The 21,973-nt window shown below is 42.9% G+C and overlaps 1 protein-coding gene across 5 annotated transcripts in view; it reads left to right on the forward strand.

The window, feature by feature from the left end:
• Tbck (TBC1 domain containing kinase) overlaps positions 1–21,973 on the forward strand; it is a 161,045-nt gene that overhangs the window by 136,932 nt on the left and 2,140 nt on the right. For 3 of the 5 annotated variants that reach the window (XM_010641549.2, XM_010641548.3, XM_010641546.3), the window contains exons 24-26: positions 458–633; positions 9,181–9,340; positions 19,734–20,205. In XM_010641549.2, the coding sequence (XP_010639851.1) occupies positions 458–633; positions 9,181–9,340; positions 19,734–19,994 (597 nt within the window). In that variant the 3' untranslated portion in view covers positions 19,995–20,205. Of the gene's footprint in view, positions 1–457; positions 634–9,180; positions 9,341–19,733; positions 20,207–21,973 lie in introns of those variants that run through there. The other 2 variants (XM_033756145.1, XM_010641550.3) reach the window with 2 other exon arrangements.

The following is a 21,973-nucleotide window of genomic DNA, read 5'->3' on the forward strand; positions in this document are numbered from 1 at the left end:
AAGTTATATTATATATATATATATATATATGAATGAACCAGTGTCTGTAGTATGTGTGTGAGTTACAGTGCAATTTCTCATATAATTACTGTAATTCATAACAGTCTTTATGCTTGCAGAAAAGTGAAACACACTTAAAGGATCTGTTTAAGGATACACAGTATCTCTCCTAGGGACAAATCTGCCTCATCTCTTTCTATATACTTGATCCAGGAGCTTGCAGTGAAGCTAATAATAATAATAATAATAATAATAATAATGCTTTCTTATAATGTAATGAAGGAAACCTCATGCTAAGGAAAACAGTTACACCACAGAGTGAATACAATGAGACACAGTTTCCTCTTTTCTGTATGCTGTGTTAGTTGAAATCAGGAGCCGGAAGGTATTTTGCACTGGTTATGGTTGGTCTCGATACTATTCTCAGTATTTTTGTTCTGTGTACTTTTTCTTTCAGTCAAGAGAATCCATCCCATTAAATGACTTGAAGTCAGAAGTGTCACCTCGGATTTCAGCAGAGGACCTGATTGACTTATGTGAGCTGACAGTGACAGGCCATTTCAAAACACCCACCAAGAAGACAAAGTCCAGTAAACCAAAGCTGCTGGTGGTTGACATCCGGAGCGGTGAAGAGTATCCTTTGCATCTGTGCCTTTAAAGGGTGGTGCTGCCTTCCCCACATTTCTTCCTTTCCATCCAAAGGGATTGTGGCAAAAACAGTGATTTCTGGGCTTCCTCTGAATTCAAATAACTGAATGACTTTAAAACTGGATGCTAGAAAGGTCTTACTTGGGATTTCATGAGGTAACATTGAGTAGAGTCCTAAAACTGTTTTTCCAACAACAGCATATGGTGATGTGTTTGTGGCTTGCATTTCTGTGATTTATGTGCTGTCCATGAAGGCGTGTGAATCCATAGCTCAGCAGCAAAGATAAACAGTAAGTGTATTCACGGTGTACCTCACAACCTCAACAAAATGTTTACCGTACTCAGTACTGAACTTATATTTACCATAATAATCAGAACATTCCCTTATAAAGAAAAAGTATTTTCCCTGGGTATGAAGTATTTTTCACAAAGGTTTTACTACTGAAAAAATAACTTCTAGTGATTTCGTTTAGCTTCAAAGTATTATGAGTTATAATAATATTTTAGGCTTTTGTCTGTTTTATCCTTCTGTCAGATTCTCATGTACAGTGCCTTTGATTATTCTCTAGAATACAGGTAAATGATTTCACACTTTTGATGAGCAATTCCTTTTTATACTAAAATCTTTCTTTAAAACTCAATATATAAAATATAAATGAATTTTGTTATATTTAATTTTCCTCATAAGCTGATATTGATTGCACTTAGTATAAGTTTCCAAATGCATATTTTCAATCTTGGTTTTTGAGTTGAAATTCAAACCATTCATTTACTAACTGCTTAAGCAATCCCTAAAATCCTAAATTAATCACAATATGATTTGAAAGCTCACAATTTCAAATGATACATCCTAATTTTTTTGTCAAAGTTTCTGGTTTCTGCTTGCCTGAACTTTGAAACTCCTGACTTTGGAGAGTATCAGTGTGATGTCCCTTATTGTTAGGGCTTTGGGAACACCAGAAGCTTCTTGGGCAATAAGTAGATTCCCAAAAGAGGCCGGAAATTCCAGGTGTCAGGCAGAGACCCCTCTTCTAGAAGTTCCTCTGATCTCATCCTTCACGGTTCTGAAATTCTTTTAATGTTTTTAGTTTGTCTCTTGTGCCTTTAGTCAAGTCATTATCTCAGAAACAGAAAAGTATAGCATTATAGTGCCCTATTTTAACTTTAAAGACTTACTGAAGGAATGGAAATAGTTTAAGATGCCACTCCTCTGACATTTCCCTTTGGATAATTCAATTATTTGAATTTTTTAATGTGAACAATGAGAAAGTAGCACTAAGATTTTCCAGACCTGTTGGGCTAATTTCTCTTCATCAATATGCTGTTATTTTCTGGAGAAGAACAGGAAGCAGAGAAGCTCGCCTAAACACTGCTCCAGATAGATGTGGATGAGTCAGGTAATGTAGCAGCATCTGTGTCACCCACAGTACCTGGTCTAAACCTGCAGCAGGCACCAACTTGGGTTGGATGTTTTACTATCTGTAGTTTCAGATTGAAGATGGAGATTCAGGATTCCTCTGTCTCCTTAAGAGTGAGTTAGTCCAAGACAGGGAAGACAGGAAAAGAAACTGCCCATATTTTGTCTCCCCCCACCCAGGGGCTCACTATAAATGATACAGGGAGGAACATTTCAAACCAAAGGAAAAACTCAAGATGAGAGACCCTCACATACTAGTGTGCTTAGGATTTTCAGCCAAGAGATAGCAAAGTAAGAAACGAAGTCAAGAAATTTCTGTAGTGTGGTTTTGGAGTTATTAACATGCCCTTTCTTCCCCTAATACCAATCAGTACCTCCTGAAAAATCTAAAATTACAGATCTACCCTGTTGGCTTACAAGTCTTTATGAAAGACACAGATGTACATGGTAGCAGTGATGTTTGCAGTACCAGTTGCTTTAGAAAAAGAGACTTGTAGAATGCATACATTTAAGTGAATTAACTTCCAATAACTATCACTGAGCTCTTATAAAATCAGAGTGTGGCACAGTGCTAGTCCTATGATGTAGGTTCTATTAACATCTCTATTTACTGATGAAGAAACCAACCCTTAAGGGGTTAAGCAGTTTGTCCAAGGCCATATAAGCTGCCATCGGTAGAGCTGGTCCCATGCTTCTCAACTTGGTGCTGTTTTCCAGGGATCCGTTTAGTCTGCACAGGCTGCTAACAGGAACAGACTGAGATGACGGACTTAATGCAACTGATGACTGAATGAGACATGTATTTCTTCCCCCACGCTTGCACTTGGATGCTGTGCACATTCCTTTAAATCATAGCTGTTACCTTCCGGACCCATGTGAAGAGGATCTCTTTCCACCCACTGAACAAATGGACCTGTGGTCATCTTTCTACAAGTGCAACCACAAAACCAGGCAATATTCTTTCAATTTTTGAAAAACAGTATTATAATACTTTAAGGAAGGAATCTGTTACAAAGGTCCTTTCCTTCCATAGTGACTTAATTTATAAGATGTAATCCATTCAAATTTTTTTAGACTTGCCCTAGAACTACCAAACTGAAATCATATTTTTAGTGTCTCTTTGTCCAGCAACTCTTTTCTACCAAAGTTAAATCTAGGAATTATTTTACTTTACCAGTATGTTTAAGAAGTCACTAAATATTTAATATTAGTATATTTTTTAAATTTTATTTCTTCCATACCACAAAAACAATTCTAAATATACAGTATGGCGATACCTATAATACTTTTTCTTTCTCAAGAGAAAGCTCTTTATAATATTTTCCAAATTGCTAATTATTTTAAAAACAGTATTTCCCAGTATCATTTTATTTTAATTCTAATTTACATCATCAAAGGTTTGTCTAACATAGTTGTTTGTATAGGTGAAAATATGTCTTCATCTAGATGAAAATTCTCTTTCTACATTGTGCTTCCAGGAGATTAAATATCTAAAATGAGGTTTTACCTCATCTTTTTCACCTTTGTAAAATAACTGAAAGGACTTGTGAAACAGGATGGGGAGCAATCTTAGGCAAAATACACTGATTTCTACAGAAGAATTTCAGGGACAACTTTGCCAGCCCCCAGAGCCTCTCAGACTGATAGCAGCAGGTCTGCAGTTACGGCTTGGCTTCCGCTGCTGGCGTGTGTGCAAACATCCCAGGTAGCATAAATACCTGCAAGAGATCATATTTTACCCCAGCTTGTATCGTCGGTGAGGAGAATAGGATTAGCATACCAGCAGTCTTAGAGAGTTATCCTAACCCTGATGGGGGCCAGAGACATTCGGAGTGCAGAAAGAGAGCTGAAAGACTTGAAAACAGACTTCACCACCGAACAGTAAAACACAATCTCAAAACGTTATCATGAAAAGGAACCCCAGAAGTAGTCTGAACTTGTGAAGGAGGCTTGGGGAGGCTTAGAGATTTAGTTGAACTCACTTGTTCTCTAATATAGTACGGAAATTTGGGAACAATACTTGTGTATTATAAAGAGGCAACAGAAAGTGTGTAATGGTATAAATTTTGTCATTAATGTTAGTGGTTTAAAGAATATACAAGCCAAACTGTTTTTAATAGTATGAACATTTAAGTATTAAATGTCCTGGAGTTCATATTAAGGGTGCTCTTAGTTATGTAAATGTGAGGCCAACTGATGTTATCTGTAAACAGAAATACTTTGAAGGAATGTCAATCTCATTTGCTTCAAGTGAAGGCTGAGTTTTTGCAGCTTTATTTAAAAAAACAAAACAGGTTGTACACCCAAAGCATCTGGGCATGGTGATGCCCACCTCCAGCCCCAGCACACAGGAGGCTAAGGCAGAGGAATCCCAGCTCGAGGCTGGCCTGGGCTCAGTGCCCAGTCATTAACCCACACAAAACAACATCTCGAAGTTCAGATTTTTGAAGTAAGGATCCTCAGTCTGTATTTTTATTCCATATTAGAGATTTCACTGTAATTCCTGCTGACTTTTTAATTATGTTTTCTTTTCAATTCTGAGTCATCAAAATTCCTAATTTCTTTTGAACACTGGGAGGTTAGAAATCAGTATTTAGTGGTACCACTGTTACTTTTGCCAAAACCAGACTGAAAATCGTAGTGGGCTCTGTTGGAATTACACTGTCAGGAAGCACATGATTGAGGCTAACCACCACATAAATACTCGGCCTCTATTTCCTTTGTAATCTCTAAACTGAGTACTGTGAAGCTTAGTACACAGTGGGTAAGTCCCCTTGGGTAAGACTCTCGGTACTAGAATGCGGGTAAGTATAGAACCTCTTTGAGTGTATCATTGACCCCGTTTCTGTGCTTACACAGACATGCAGTAACTTTTTTAAATGCAAAAGTGAATGCAGTGAATTTCCATCTTTGTCCTGAATAAAGGAAGCAGTGAAATGACACTCATAATCCTAACAAGAATCGCTGCATGATTATCTGCGGTGGTGCCTTGGTGTAAAAACCTGTAGATACTTATGTTCCACAGCAGGACAATGAAATAAAACCAGAGTCCCTAGAACAGTCAGTGGTCTATGGCACTCGTGTTATCTGTTTCTCTTTTAAGATAAAAGAGGTTAATGTATGAGTTGCTTTTTCTAAACTAAAACCAGTATTCAGGTTTAATTGCAGTGTTGGTGCTCTGAGATAAATAAGTGGATTTTGGGTTGCAGTTTGGGCACTTGGTCTCTGAAAGGTTCACCATCCCTGCCTTAGAGCATGGGGAAAACCTTCTTCCACCTCATTTTCTATGATACAACATTCCTTGCCAGATTTAACACAGGAATGAGCACAGTCAGTTTTGGTCATATGCAGTCACCAAATGTCAAAAATTGTCTAAATGATTCTAAGTAAGCACAAATATGCATTTGTTTTTGTTGCTTTTTTGAGCGCCTAATATGCACAATATTTTATTGTGACTCAAAATATAATCTGACCATATTAAGATATTTACAAATTGTCTTACAGTGTTTCTCACATGAAAATTTATTTTATAAGAAGTAGAAGTTAAAACTACCCAGGAACAAAAGATCCGTAAATAACCAGAATTGTCTTCTTCATTGTCGGGCTTATTTATTAAGCCAGGAGCCTGATAAGCATAAACATACTGACAGGTATCTAGGCTCATCTGCTGTGTGCCAGGAATGCAGCCACATGGAGCTCACCCACCGGCACTCCTGCTTACTCAGTGACTTCTATGCTAGGAGTTTCATGACAAAGACTGTTCTTGGATGAATGTTCTCCAGGACTTTTGGGTTGAACTAAACTAAGAATAGAGAACTGTGCTTGTTGCTGTATTGCTTTTGTTTCTGGTCTTCCAAAGTTTAGCCAAAAATAGTTTTGTGTTCTGAGTAACTTCTTCCTATTATCAAGCATTTTTAACATTTAATATGAGGGTTTTTTTTTTTTTTTTGCAAAAACCATAAAAAGCAACAGAAAGTTCTAGAGCAATAAGAAATTTATGACATTTCTAGTGACTAAAAAGTTTAGAAAAAAGTTGTCTTCAAAGGCACCTAATAAGTAGATGATACTGAATCCATAGAATCATGCAGATGCTCATGTATAACTTTTAGGTACAGCTGATATACACTGGAAATTTATATACAAATGGATATTGTTACGTTTTCTTCAGAGCAGGGGGCTTCTAATTTTCTAAAATGTCACTGGACAAATTCTATTTCAGAGGCACTAGGACTTGACTTTACACTGGAAAGCTTAACATCCTGCATCTTGCCCTTTGACGTTCAAGGGAGGGAACTGATTGGCTCAGCTTATGTCCACTGTCTGCCTTCCTGTCCCTCTCCCTGCTTTCCTGTCAGCCCTGGCTGTGGCAGGGTTATCTGATGCCAGCAGGACATCAGGCTCCCCTTCCCACAGCAGTGGTTGGGGATCTTCTAAACAAAGTGGGTGGCAGGGCACATAAACATGTCTGCCCCTGCATCTGACAGGATAGCTTTGTATTGCTTCTGCTATGAGAAAGCACTAAAAGAAAAGGTGTTCACAGCAGATAACATTCTTTGACCATCAGAGACTCCCTCTGGCAGCTGAAGATACATTTGCTGAAAACAAATGAGTTGTTAGATTCCTAGGTTGTGTTACAATTTTTAAGATACTGTCTCCACTTAAAATAAAAGTACTGAAGAAAAAAGTTTTATCAGGGTAATTATATTCTTAAAGTCTTTAGTGTTTATGAAAACTGCTCTTAAAAAATTGAATAATTATAAATGTTTATGAAACTAATGCTGAAGTCCAAGGTAATCTGCCCATGATTTAAATCTCTACCCATTCTAGAAGACTAAAAATGTCCTCAAAAATTCTAATGTTGATTCTATCTCTTTTTTCAGAACTTATTTTTGAAATTTAAAACAGTGAAGCAGCAGCTGAGTAGAAAATTTTAAATGTAATAAATGTGTTAGTCTCCACCATCTTTCTTTTTTTTTAATTATGTTTTTTTGCAGTGCTGGGAACAGAACCCAGGGCCTCACCATGTTGTCTGCCATCATTCTTGAGAGTGGGCGCCTGGAATGCGTCCTCTCTCCACTAATGAGACTCCGAGAGGGAGGGAGGTAGAAAGTAGGTATACAAACTGGCGCGATTGAGAAACTGTCACTTCAATAAACAGGATTCTCTGCCCTTTTGCAGGGGGAAATGTTGGGAGAAAATATTGCTTGTGTCATAATCTTTATTTTTAAAACGTAAGAAGCATAAAGTGAAACTATAAACATCCCTTTCGCAGTAGTCATAAGTGACTGTTAAGAAGGGAAGAGATGTCCTCTCTACTCCTGGTCAATGCCTTGCATCCACTCCTTTCCTGCACAGTGTTGCCCTAGTGCCTACCTCGTATGTTGGTCTTCTGCCTGAAACCCCTCCTGACCTTCATGGCTCTTGGAGTAGAGTCCACTATCCTCTACACTGGCACGCGTGACGGGCCCCGCAGGCCCTGCCTCTGCCTCCATTTCCGGCTGCTCTCTGAATCCTCCTGGCACTGGCCCTGTCGTTTCTCTTTAATGGCTGTGCACCTCCCTACAGTAAGCCCCAAAGTTCTGCCTTGAACTTTTATTCCCTCCACCATTCTGTCTCACTTTCATTCCATCCCTTTGCCCAGTTAACTTTTAACTTTTCAAATTTTATGGTGGCTGTTGTTAGGTAAAAGAGCCGGAAAATCCAGAACTAGACCAGAACTACAACAAGCCCTTATTACAGGGAGGATCTGCCAGGCTGTCTCCTAACAAAAGGAAAAGCAGCATGGAGGATCAGGGAGCTTGTTTTATAGGAGTGGGGTGGGGTTAACCTGAGCGGGGGTGGAGTTGAGTGAGGTGGCACTAAGAGATTGGAGGAGCCTATGACATCACTAGGAGGGGCTTGTGACATCACTACTTTATTTAAAGTTAATATTTTAGAAGCCCTTTCTCTGGATTCTATGTAATCATTTTTTAAATTTCCAAACCTTCTATTTTCATTCATTCAATTGTACTTTTGTTTTCAGTACTGGAGGTTGAACCCAGGGCCTTGCACATCCTAGGCAGGTGTTTTACCGCTGAAATAGATACATCCCCACCCTTTTTATTTTGCAACAGGGTCTTGCTGAGTTGCCCAGGCTGACCTCAAGCTCGCAAAACTCTTACTTCAGCCTCTCAAGTAGCTGGAATTTTAGGCATGTGCCACCACTCCTGGATCACTCCTGGATTAATTATTGAAGCATAGTTCTTTTCTTTAAGTTATGACATTTCTAAATATTTTAAGTAAATGGATGCCTGTAACACGTTCACACTGGTGCCGTAGTTGGTATGACTAGCTGCCAGGCAGCTCTGAACTATCAGTGGTACATACGTTACTGTTCCATCTGGAAGTTTGTACCACCTGATGGGACTGTCCCATGCTGCCCAATGGGACAGTCGGGACATGTCCCAGTGGTACAAGCCACCGGGAAAGTGTGGCTTCCTAAATTAAAATTAATAGTACAGACAGCATAAAATTAGAAGTAATGGAAATGTGAGCTAAGTTTACTTGAGAAAGTACCTGACAACAGAAGTGTCCAGCTAGTGCCCGTAGCATGTACCATTCTAAGTAGAGTGCATTTAGCAACCACATGAGCAACATGAACGGGCCTCACAGTATCAAACTAGACCTGAGATTATCCGCAGGCTGGTGTCACTTTCAGTACTTTACTCCCAGTTGGAGCCATGAGCCGAAAGGCATGAATACCATGTGACCCCCATGATCGCTGTCCTCTGGTGCATCAGGAGTACTTTCCTAATTCTTTTTTGGTGGTTTGTTTTTTTTGGTACAGGGTATTGAACTCTGGCCCTTTCAAGGCAGGCGGCAGAACCACTGAGCCAAATCCCCAGCCTCCTAATTCTTCATTCAGTGGTGAGTGGCATCTTTGCCTCTCTGGTTGCTCTTGTTCCTTTCTCCTCCACCCCGACCCCAAGGACCGTAGCTTGTCAAGATAAAGAACTCGGGTGAGCATGGAGATGTTCGCCTTACCCTCTGGGTATCAGTTACCTCTGTTTCTGTCACATTCACATCTGCACCAAAAAGAAGGCCGAAGTTTTCCTTAACCTAGCTTCTCTTCTCAGCTTTACCCGGGGCCACATTTCTGGCAGCATCAACATCCCATTCAGCACAGCCTTCACTGCGGAAGGTGAGCTCGCCCAGGGCCCTTCCACCACGATGCTCCAGAGCCTCAAGGGGAAGGTCATCGTCGTCGTGGGAAGCGTGGTGAAGCACATGGCCGAGGTAAGCATTGGCACGCGTGACAGGCCCTCACCTGCCCACCGTTGGGGCTTTCCAGGAGCAGCTTTCTTCAGGCCCTGGTCATAAATTAATTGGGCTTAGCAGATCTGTCTGTATGCTTCCAAAGAAGCATTTGTCTGTCTTTCATTGAAGCCTTTTCCCCTCAGTTTTTAGTTTCCAGGGTCAGTACTAAGCTTAGGAAAATCCAAATGTCATCTGCTCTGGTTTGGGTGGTGTTTACAAAGCTTTGTGCCTGGAAGCTTGGTGTGGGCTGACTTGAAAGGTTGGGTCTTTGAGAGGCGTGGCTTCTACTAGGTCCTTAGGTCGCTGAGTATGCGCCCTCACAAGGGACTGCAGAGCCCCTCCTTCCCACTTCCTGACTGAGATGTGTCCTCTACCTCCCTGTGCATTGCTGCTGTCCAACGTGGGGCCCTCACCAGATTGGCCCCCAGAGCTGTGCACTGATTCAACCTCTCTTCTGTATAAAGTCAGCCTGTAACACATTCACGTGACAATGGGTGGGAGGGTCAGAGTGCTCTCCGAAATTGCAGATAGTGTTAGAACAAAATACAGTGGACACTTGAGTTATAACTACCCTGACGTGACCACCTTGGATTATGACCAGAAATTAAGTTCTGACTTATGACTGAACTCTTGAGCTATAAACCACATGCCAGCCGCTTGTGCTTCCAGATGATCTCAGGCACAGATTGAACCCTTACAGAATTCTGGAAGGAGCATGACAGCATCCTGTCCTGTGTGGGGTTCACTGAGAAATCCTGGGCCAGTGTCTCTCTAAGGACACCGAGATCCGCCTGTGTGCAGGAGAGAGACTCTGAAGGCTGTGGAGAGGAGCCTGAGCCTTCACTGACCAACTTGAGTTACAGCCAGCCCTCAGAAGGAATTGAGTTTGTAAGTCAAGGCTACCAAGGGAAGAATATAGGCTGTGAAAGCTGGTCAGGTGGACTTTGTAGAATTTGAAACTTTTGTTTATTAGAGGCTCAACACTTTGACTAAAGAAAGTCTGACAGGATATCACCTTTCAGGTATAAAGATGCATGAAACAGTCAAATGCCCTCCTCTCTATCTGGTATTCCAAGCAGGTTAAAAAATAAAACAGAGGCCCAAAATGCAACCTTTTTAATAAAGGACAAGTTGAAGACCAGAATTTAACATGAAAACAAAACAGACCAAGACAAAACAAAACAAACCTAGATGTGCACAGAGACATCTAGAGGGAAGTGGTGTTGGACCAGTACAGGCCTTTCTTTCAAGAAGGGAGGACAAAGCTACACCTTGCCAAACTCACTCATGAGTCCCTCTGCTTCCCAGGGCAGAGTGACTAAAAGGGCACGGAAGGTTAGAAATGAGCTCAGGAAAGTTGCCTTGCCACGATTAGGAGTGGAGATGAACATTCCCCTCCAATACATGTGTTTCCTTATGTCTGCCGGAATGGAGCAAACGGTGTATGTGACTGCTAAAGATGCAGTCAGACGAGGACTTCAAAACTTTTTGGCATAGGCTATTTTAAGTGTCCAAAAATCTTTGTTTCAGAAGAGCAGGGCTAATGGTAGCATTGGCTTTGGACGTTAAAGGAAGATCAGTCTTGATGATGCAGCTTGACTGATCATATTAAGGAAGTATCTGAATATTAATTATAAAGCACTCACTGCTCTTATGTAATCATGAGCCATCTAAATACCTGTTTCAGTCAGTATAGTGCGTGATAACATTTTATCGTTATGGTATCTATGTTATTTTGATGTATGTTAAATTACTATCATTTTACTACTACCACTATGTTACTGCTGGTGCTCTAGTCTATATTGCCATGGTCTAGTCTCCTATCCAATGAGAAATGTCTGTTTTCAGTGAGAGTACATATCAATATTTTCCACAGAAATACTATGAAAATTACATGTTTTTAGGTTTCCAGTAATATGCAGCCTTAGAAATCTTAGCTATCATAGTCCCAATTATGGATTAGTCTTTACACACCAGGCACTGTGGTATACTATATGTACATTATCTCATTTTATTCTTCATAATAATTCCATGAGGGAGAAATCATTCTACACGTCTTACAGCCCTAAATTTGAAGCTAAAAAGAGAAAAACAGTCCAAATCCAGAGTTTATCTAACTTGCCTGTGTTTGAGCCAAGGTTGAAATGTGCATCTGTATGACCCAACAGGCCATCCATCCTCTTAACTTGATGAGCACCTGAGGCCTCTGAGTCTGAATGCTGCCATTTCTCCTGTTTTGTTTTTTGTTTGTTTAAAATGTATTCTGACTTGATAGAACACAATAGTTTTTCCCATAATAAAAAAGCAGGATAGGGCCAGGGATTTAGCTCACTGGTTCTGCTGCCTGCCTCCTAAGTAAAAGGTCCTGAGCTTAATCCCCGGTACCAAAAAAAAAAGAGCAGGACCTAAACCTGCTTAGGAGAAGGAGAATGGATTAAATTCAGGTCTTAGACTTGAAACCTAGGACCGAGCCCACGACCTCTACCACAAGACCAGTACCTGCAGATGGCACCACTGGATCTGAACTAGGCCAAGCAGCTGACAGCTTCCATTATTCCTCCCATGACCAAGGAGCAAGACTGCACTCACTGGAGGCATGAAAGCTACACAGAGCTTTGTCCTGGAGCTCAGTGCCCAGCCCTGCACAGTGAGACACAGCATCTGTGAAACGAAGGCCCCTACATAGGTCACTGGTCATAGAGATCCCAGACTGGGTGTGGCATCGGGCAGAGACCCGTGTGCCAGCAGGACAGACTTGAAATGCAGCCTGCATTATTTCCATCCTTGGAGAGGGCTCAGGACACACTCCTCCAAGACAGTGCAGGCCCCTGCAGCTCTTAAATGTGACTCAGTGTAGTATCAGCACGGTGTCCAAGGCATCATCTCCACCACCTACTCCAGGCAACACAGCAGGTCAGTGCTCACAAGCAGGGCTCTACGAATGTCCCAGCACCGGGCAGAAACGTATGCCCCAGTGGAATGAACTTGCACGTCAGCCTGCATGACTGTGAGCTATGGCCTGGGCTTCCATGCGCCCCTGAGACAGACTCAGGCATAACCGAGCATCGGCCCAGGCTGCCATGTGATTGTCTTCATCAGTACCACTTCCAACCCAGTCAGCACAGCAGGGTGCAAGGCCTCACTCACTGGGGGCAGGATGGGATAATATACAACTCCAACTCTGCCTGAGACTTAGTGCTGTGTATGAAACCTAACGCTAGGCAGAATCTAAAGGCCCCAGCCCCAGAATTGCCACAGATGGGAGCTTCTGAAGAGCTCCGGTGTCCAGAGAAGGTGTGCAGCCCCAGTCACTGAAGTCTCAGCTAGCATCACCTGTGCCAACTGCAGTGGTCTTCGGCCATGGATGCACTTCAGCAACTGGTAACCCATAGTAGTACGGGCCTGTGCCCCACCCCTCTCAGTACTGTGCTGGTCTTAGCAAGCTGGGACACAAGGGGCCACAGTCGTGACAGGAACCTGCGACTGGTCCCTTCATATCAGCCCTGCCTAGAGCTGGTCATAAGCCATAATTACTAATGAGGCATCTGGATGTACTCCAGACCTAGGGAGAAGTCTGTGGGAACAGACTGCACTTTCTTGGTGCTCTCCTGGTTTGTTCTGAAACAGTACACCAACCTGAAGTTGACTTCCCTTTAATCAACATACAAATAGACAGCCAGCAAATCTGGACCTGACCACCACCCAGTGCTGAAAGAGTGGCAGTGCATACAGGTTCACTAAAATAAGTATCTTGCTTAGAACTTCTGGAAACTAAGGCATAAACAACCCAGATTTAGAAGACTGGACTAAAAAGCTAATCTTTTAATGCCAAGAAGATGCTAGATACCATCAAACATTAAGAGCTTTGAGAAAACCGTGACCTCACTTAATACTCTAGGTGCCAGAAACTGACCAGATAGTAATCAGTATGAGAATATTGAAAACTGCTGATTTAGAACATCAGTAGCAGGACAGATCAAGCAGAAGAAAGAATTTGTGAGCTCAGACATAGACTATTTGAAAATACCCAGCCAGAAGAGAAAAAAAAAAGTGAAAAGGAATGAAGAAAGCTTACAGAAAGTTTGGGACAGTTTTAAAAGAGCAAATATTCAGGTTATTGGGGTTCAGGAAAAAATTGACAATGCCATAGCTTACTCAAAGAAATAACAAAATTTTCCCAACCCAAGGATACAAATATCCAAGTACAAGAAAGTCAGAGGTAAAGAATCAAATGTAATTCAACAAAGATATGCCCCAAGACATAGTCAAGTTCTCACAGGTGAAAGAGGAAGATTAAAAGAAACAAACAACACATGCACATACAGCAATTTGGCCGACAGCCAACTTGTCAGCAGGAGAGACTGGCATGAGATTCTCACAGTATTAAAGGAATATGCTACCAATCAAGAATACTGTATCTGCGGGGCGTGGTGGCACACATCTGTGATCCTAGCACTTGGGAGGCTGAGGCAGGAGGATCACTGTGAGTTCAAGACCAGCCTGGGCTACATAGTGAGTTCCAGGTCAGTCTCAGTTATACAGTGAGACCCTGTCTCAAAAAACCAGAAAAAAAAATAATAATACTTTTTCCAGCAAAGCTGTCCTTTACCAATGAAGGAAAAATAGACATTTTCAAGCAAACAAAAGATGAGAGAATTTATCCTCTACAAGAATTGCTGATGTAAGTTATTCCAACTGAGAAAAAAGATGTTAATGAGTACAAAGAAAACACGGGTGAATGCACTGCTTTCTCATGTATGGCAGCGCCAATGTCATCCGTCTGACGTATAAACTAGGACAGGAGTGTCTTTAATACAGATATGAAGGACATACCACAGAATGACCAAATGAATTCAATATGTGGTCTAAACTCATGTAAGAAAACAACAGATCTGAGAAATATGACTTATTCAGGTGCCTAATTATAATCAGAAATGACCCCATTTTAATTATGTATTCAATTCTTTCTTGTACCTATAATTGATTAGCAGTTTATTGCCATGATACATGGTTTTGTTATAGTTCTATTTCCCTTTTGTATTTGTCCTTGCATCCACATCAGGAAACTTCTGCCATTTCTTTTTTTTTTTTTTTTTTTTTTTTTTTTTTTTTTTAGGTCTCACTATATAGTTGAGACTGACCTGGAACTCACTATGTAGCCCAGGCTGGTCTCAAACTCATAGCGATCCTCCTGTCTCAGCCTCTGGAGTGCTGGGATTAAAGGTGTGTGCCACCATGCCGATTGCTGTTTCTTAATCTAGATTAAAAAGTGCCCCACCCATAGGACGAGATCAGGCCACAAAGATACTACGTTCAATTAGAGTCCATAAATGCTTCTCTGGGCCTAATTTAAGTGCCTTTAGATCTCACTGTCAGCCACTTCCTCACTTCTCTCATCCCGAAGGTGAGATAATGTGAGATCTTGTATAACCAAGCACGTCCAGATGTGCTGTGCACAGAGGTTCCGCTAGCTTTCAGGAGAGTCATAATCTTCACACGCAGACTCTGAAGTCTCTGAAATGTGTGTTGCAGCTGCAGGCACAGGCCCAGCTCTCTGCTGATCCTTGCCGCTGTGTGCCGAGGTTGGTCAGAGAAGCCAGACCTTCTGTCACAGTAGGGAGACCTTTGTTATCACCAAGCCTAAAATCACCCAAGGCTCAATGGTGTCACATTTAAAATGGAAATCAGGGCAAGACCTCGCTTTTGTCTTATGTGCAAAGATTTTTTTTTTTTTTTCAAAACTCACAGAAGAGTTATATCTTCAGTGGCTGAACTGGAATTAGATTCTCTCGACATGAAAATATATCAAAACAATATACACAGAAAGCCCCCTCAAGGATACCTTTGACAAAAGTAAATCCCCGGCCCTCATATTGTATTTTAAATCAAGGATATGAAAAAGAAAAATTTCACATACTCAAGCAAAGTCAGATTTAAAGAAAACTTTTATATTTAATGTTAGTTGAATGTTACCCAGGGGAAACGTTTGATTTCTTTTATTCCACATAGCAATCATTTCCCAGCTGCTCTACCCTCGACTTACGATCGGAATCTTAACATCGCAGCATGTGATCCCATGTCTCCCTGGGAAGGGACTGTTTGGTGACAGTGACACCGTAGTGCAGTAGCACGACTGCTGCATTACTGGGCTATGTCTCCCCTGTGTAAAAGCGCGGCAGACTCAGCTCTAGAGAGAGCAGTGGATCTCTGACTGGAAAATTCACCACTGTGGGTCAGAAAAAAACCAAGTGCCTGTCTGCATTTTTCTTTTTCCCTTATGAAAAAAGGGTAAAACTAGTATTGCTGTGCTAGTCACTGAAACTCATAAGAGTTTTAAAAGTCATTTTTAAGAGTTTTAAAAGCTCTCTTTCGATCATGCTTTGTGTTTGTGAGACTAAGATTTTATCCCTGACAGTGCATCGTATCCAAATACCTAAGAAAGGGACTGAAAGGATCTTTACTTCTCAGTTTGTCTTGTCAGCCCTTCAAAAAATACTAGGGATGGCTCTTCTCCCCTTACACTCTTATCTTCTTGGCATAAAACCAATGTGTTTCTTTTGTCATAAGAAATACTCATCTGAACATTATCTCTAGTTACAGTCACATGAGCTATTAGTCTTGCCTTTAAAACAAAACAAAGCAAACCCAAAAACCTAGAAAAATACACATACATGCATTTCTGAATGTCTGAATCAAAAAACATAGATAAAAGATGATATTTGTGGATATTCTATGACTAAATGGTTTCACTAGCTGATGCTTTTTATATGTGGCATATAAATCTTAATTTTCAGGTAAAAACAGATGTGAGATTCCTAATAACAGGGCATGCCATTTTAGCAATATTTTACAATTGTGTTCATTTGTACTTCCCTGCACGCAAAGGTTATTTGGTCTTTTTGGGTTAGGTTGAAGTCACCTTGTGCTGTAGTAACCCACCTCTCTCCTTCCATCTCATTACTTCCCGGGTCCCTTCACCAAATTAATCCAGGTCTTAAGATGCTGTGGTAACTGGCTTTGGCAGTTGCTTTCACCTTTAAGCAGTCCCTTTGTCCTAGGCTATTCAGTTCACTCTAACAAAATATCATAAAACAGCAGAAACAGTAGAGATTAAAACAATAGAAATTTTTCTCAGTTTGGTTTGACTGATAAAACTGAACAGTTCTGGAGGTCAAGAAGTTCAAGCTACTGCAGATTTCAGTCTGGGAAGAGCCTGCTTTCTGGTTCAGAGCTGGCCATCTTTTCCTGTGTCCTCCCATAGCAGAAGGGGCAAGAAGTTCTCTGGAATCTTTTATAAAGGCACTAGAGCTAGAGTTATAACTCAGCGTTAGAGCATTTGCCTAACATGCATAAGGCCAGGGGTTGATTCCCAGCCCCACAGTGAATATGCATGTGTCATCTCCAAAGGGGTGGTTGCCTTGATTCTAGGATTGGGACATAGGCCTTGTGGAGAATACAGACTTGCATCCATAAGATCCCTTTCTCTTTAGCTCTGTCTCAAGCTCTTCCTCTGGCCTTTAGTCTCACAGAGATCACCTTGCTACAAGCAGGTGTGCAATAGAGGTTAAATGGCTCCGAGGCACCGCCTGCCAGTTCAGTATAGACTCTGTCCCCACAGTAACCTCGCAGCTCGGGACAGTATCTATGTAGCTCTTCAGATTAATGCCATGTTTTTAACATACTTTGTATGAGGTCTTTTACCTGCTAGAAAACTTAAAAGGTGTCTCTGTAGTTGGACTTCAAGCATGTAGATAAAAAATGAGAAGTAAATCTCCTTTATCAGTTTCAAGTATGCAAGGAATTCTTTCTTGATTTTGTTCCAGCTGTAAACACTGGCTATGGTTAAGTTTGGCTTGCTTTCTTTTTCTTTGCCCTGCTTTTCAGCAAGTATTTTCTTTCTTTCTTTTTTTTTTTTTTTTTTTTTTTTTTTTGGTACTGGGGATTGAACTTGGAACCTTGGGCTTGCAAGGCAGGCGGTGGCACCACTGAGCTAAATCCCTGGCCCTGTCAGCAAGTATTTTAGTCTGGCTTTGTATCAGATTATACGGAAATATTTCAAATATTAATGTAGCTTGACCTTGCTGGATGTTATATAGAGGTGAAACTAACAATGAAAACCCTTTTCCATAAGTTCTGGTTTCTTAAATGATGGATAACCTAAGATCTAAACCCTATCTTGTAGAATCCCCATTCCGTCTCACCTTAAATTTTATGAAGTAAAAAGTATTATAGGAGTTGTAGTAATGAGCATGTTAAAACACCGAATTCAGATTATGACAATTGTTATGTTTACCGTATACGTGGCTTTTAGAAAGAGAGAGGGGCTCAGTTCCTGTTTTTAGGAAGAACTGCCAAGTCATCCTGTGAGTCTTGAGATCCACGGTGCTTATATCCACAATCTGACACAGGATGAGAGCTATCTTGTCTCAGTGTTATTCCACATACCCTCCCTCGGCCCTTCACAGCCCACTGTTTAATTACTCCCCGCCACAGGAATGTTCGCGGCTGAATAAGAAACTAACCATAGGTGCCCTCTTGCTTGACCTACAGGGGCTGGAACTTGGCTGTGATCCATCAGAGCTCTGAGTTTTTATTGTACACATTCCTTCCAGAGCCTAATACACCATATAACACGACCAGAGGCTGGATCCCAGTGCAGATTTACTGTCCTCAATTTCCTATGTAAACAAAAGGGGACAGGATTATTCCAAAATCCGGTGCCCACACATCACAGAGCATAGCAAATGGACTGCAAGACTTATTAGGGCACCTGACACACGATGGTGTATATGGTAGTAGGTGACCGAGTGTTATCAGAAGAGGCCTGACCTCTAACAAGAGCCAGTATGCCTTTTTAGAAATAATTGTTTTCAAGCAAACTTTTCATCATATTTACCTTTTTAAAGCCTTTGCATGTAGCCATTACCAGAAGAGTTCTTTGACAGTATAAATGATTGTTAAGCACGAGTTGCTACCCAGGAGACACTAGAGCCAACGCTATGTAGTAGGCATTCTTCTGAGCAGTGCAGGAGTGATACTACCTGTCCTCAGAGAGATGCTGGCTCAGGGTTTCTCAGTGAACCCCACACAGGACAGGATGCCGTGATGCCCTTCCAAATCTCTGTAAGGGTTCCATCTGTATCTGAAACCATCTGGGAGCACAAGCAGTTATCATTCGGGTTGTAACTTGAGACTGTGGTCATAAGTTAAAACATATTCTGGTCAAAAGCCAAGTTGTTGGTATGTCAGGTTGGTCACAACTTGATGGACTACTGTATTTATCCCAAGGCCACATCATACCCTAGATGGAGAAATAAATTACCCTAAATTCTCTTTCTCATGCCAGAAGCACTCGTCTGGCCAGCTCTTAGAAGCTGGTACACTGTGTGAAGTATCAGCCTGGACACGAGCACAGTGGACCAGATGTCAGAGGGCCAGCGGGACTCACGAGCGGGCACAGTCAGCCCCCTCAGTTAGGTTGCAGACAGCAGCTTACTGCAGCTCCTCACAGAGCAATCCCAGGTGCCCCGTTCAGTACTATGTCTGATCAAAGGCATCCCACACCCCAAAGGGAGCATTATTGGGAAGAGAGAAATGGGCAGATAGAAGAGGGAAGAGATCTCTCTGTTCAAGATGCCAACTGTCCAGTCTGCAATATGAACTTAAACTCACAGTGCTCAATCAAGAAACGTCCTTGGCCCACTGTTGCTCTGCCCCTAAATCTTGCAGAAGTTCAGATTTAAGCCCAACCTGTGTCCTGGAGGCCCAGCTGAACAACAAGATTAGCCTGTTCTCTGCTCCTCTGGGACCTTGCCTTGTCTCTTGCTCATTGAAGCCTTGGCCTTTCTTAGCCTGAACTACTCTGGTTGTCCAAAACTCTCTTTTCTCCATTCACTCACTGTCCTGCTGCACAGAACTTGACTTTCTCTGGACCAGTCTTTCAATCCCAGCTAACAAGAGAAAACAAGATGGAGCAGCCTGCCAGAGCTGCTGCACCGATACTGCTGGCTGGGGTGCCCAGGGCAGCCCTGGAGATGACCAGAGGACGACTGCAGTCTTCTCTTGTTCAGGGACTCGCCCTCAGGACTGTCAGGGCTCACAGGATCAGTTTTATCATTAAATATGTGTCCGATTACACACGATTTCCCAGTTGGGATGCAGGGTAGGAGCCCCAGTGGCCCTCTGCTAGGACAGACATGGAGAACGCACCGTCGACTTAGACCCGGAGCTCTCTGCACTTCGGGGAAAGCCAGAGGGCCTGTGTGGGGGCATTGAAGGGATGGAGAGGAACAGCCACAGGCAGTGGCAAAGACGAGCATCTCTGAAGTGGTAAACGCAGACTTCTGTCTCTCCCTCCCATTCCTGTTTGCAGCCTGTGTGTCAGGCACAGTCGCACCCAGAGCCTTACCAGCCACCAGGCGGTTCTTCCCATGGTCACCGCCACTTCACTGTTCACGATCACAGGTCCCAGCCGGCCCGACCTACAAATGAATCCCATTTTCCTGCTAAGGGTCCTCAATTCCAGCTGCACCCGAGAGACAGGAGCGGGGTGGCCTTCTGGGACAGCCGATGTCAGCTCCGCCTACTCTCCTGGAACAGACCTGAGCACTGCTGCTTTCCACAGCACAGGTGATTCCGATGGCTCCGTTACCATGGATGCACTGTGACATCTTGCGCTTCTACCAAGGCTGTCGCTTGGTACTGTGGACCCTCGAGTTATGACCAGCCTGACATACGAGCAACTTGGATTACAACTGGAATTTTAGTTTTCGCTTAGGACCAAAGTCTTGTGTCACAACCCAAAGGCCAGCCACTTGTGCTTCCAGATGGTCTCAGTGACAGATTGAACCCTTAGAGTTCTGGAAGGAGCATGACAGCATCCTTTCCTGTGCAGGGTTGAGAAATCCTGGCCAGTGACTCTCTAAGGACACTGAGATCTGCCTGTGTGCAAGAGAGACTTTGAAGACTCTGTAGAGGAGCCTCAGCCTTTACTGACCAACCTGAGTCACAAGCAGCCCTCGGAAACGAATTGAGTTCCTAAGTCAGGGCTCCATAATTCTACATCGATATTCCCAGGTGGAGCCCACTGTCACTCCCCAAACTCCAGGTCCTTCTACAGGTCCTCAGCGGCTTCAGAGGAGCGGCGGGGCCTGTGCCCCACATGGCTTCTCTGTGAGAAGTCACCTGACACACCCACCGTCCTTTCTTTACTCCTAACTGGGATATCGGGATGAAGACACACAAACCATCTGATCAGCGTAGCAGTTTTGGCCATCAGTTTAGTTCCCATTCTCCTCAGGAATCAGTATTGAAAAGGAATCGAGGGAAAAGAGGAGAGAGGAAAACAGCTTCCCTAACCCTGTTACGTTAGGAAATCTGAACTGCTTGCCAACACCCGTACCTCTTGGTGCAGACTGTCCACTGCCTCCCCTTCACTGCGCATCAGCACTGCAAAGCCGGAATAGCGTCTGGTACTGGGTCAGGGTTCTGTGAGCTGTTTGATAAATCAACAGCCAAACACCCAAGCAGAGGAGAGCATCTGTCTCGCGGTTGGAGTGGGAAGACGCAGTCACGTTCCACTGTCAGGGGCCAGTGTTGAGCATGCGTAATTACAACCGCAAATACAACCCGAGGAGTCCTCACAGTATGACATAAAATTCAACAGGCACTTTTTTCCTTAAGCACAGTTTTTGCTTCTTTTCAAGGCACTGAAACATTTGCCATCTCCTATTCTCCGTTTCTGCCTTTTAATCTAACTGCCCACAGCAGCAGCCTGATTGTCCCAGTGGCTCTGTGCTGCCTGTGTGCTGTCACTGTTTCCCAGCTCAGCAGCAGCCTGTTGTTACGTCCCTCCTACAGTCACAGTAGGAGTTCTTCCTTACTCCTCTGACTTCCATGATGTTTTAAAGTACTGGAGACTAAGACGGCTCATCCACAAGCCCTTTGACTGTTGTACTGTGTAGCTAGGCTGCTTTGCCTAAGTGGGAGTTGTACTGCTGCACATGTGCAAGCACAGCCAAGTCACTCCCATAATGGTGGGCTCCGGGGACGGGCTGCGTGTACATGCCGGGCGGACGAAGCTGGGCCTCCGACCTAAGCACCAGGTTACAGGGAAGGAAGCACAGACAGGATGCAGCCCAGGTCGCCTGGCTCTCACGACGCCTCGGAGTATAGCAGCATGACTTCTCCAACACTAACCATGACTGAGGATCCCATCTGGGATTTTCAGACCAGCCCAGGAGTCAGAGTGAGCACCACTGGGGCCCCTGGGAGCGTGGGTAGTCCGCAGCACAGAGGCCCACGTATGAGACTTGTTCAGGAACTTGCCCGGACCCCAGTCCACCCACATGTGTTCCACCTCCTGATGTGACAGCTAGTTTCTGAATACTGGCCATGGACTGTCTAGAATCATCTGGGGTGCTTAAAAATACACATTTCTAGCCCAACATTGCATGCACACCCACATTCCTGGCACTCCAGGAAGCTGAGGCAGGAGAACCACAAATTCAAGCCCAAACACAGATTCTAGGCAGCGTAGTGACTTAGTGAAACCCTGTCTCAAAATTAAAAACAAAAACTGTAAAGGGTTGGGGACGTAGCTCAGTACAAAGG

Source organism: Fukomys damarensis, unplaced genomic scaffold (assembly GCF_012274545.1).
Source record: "Fukomys damarensis isolate Sample0158 unplaced genomic scaffold, DMR_v1.0_HiC HiC_scaffold_25, whole genome shotgun sequence".
NCBI lineage: Eukaryota > Metazoa > Chordata > Mammalia > Rodentia > Bathyergidae > Fukomys > Fukomys damarensis.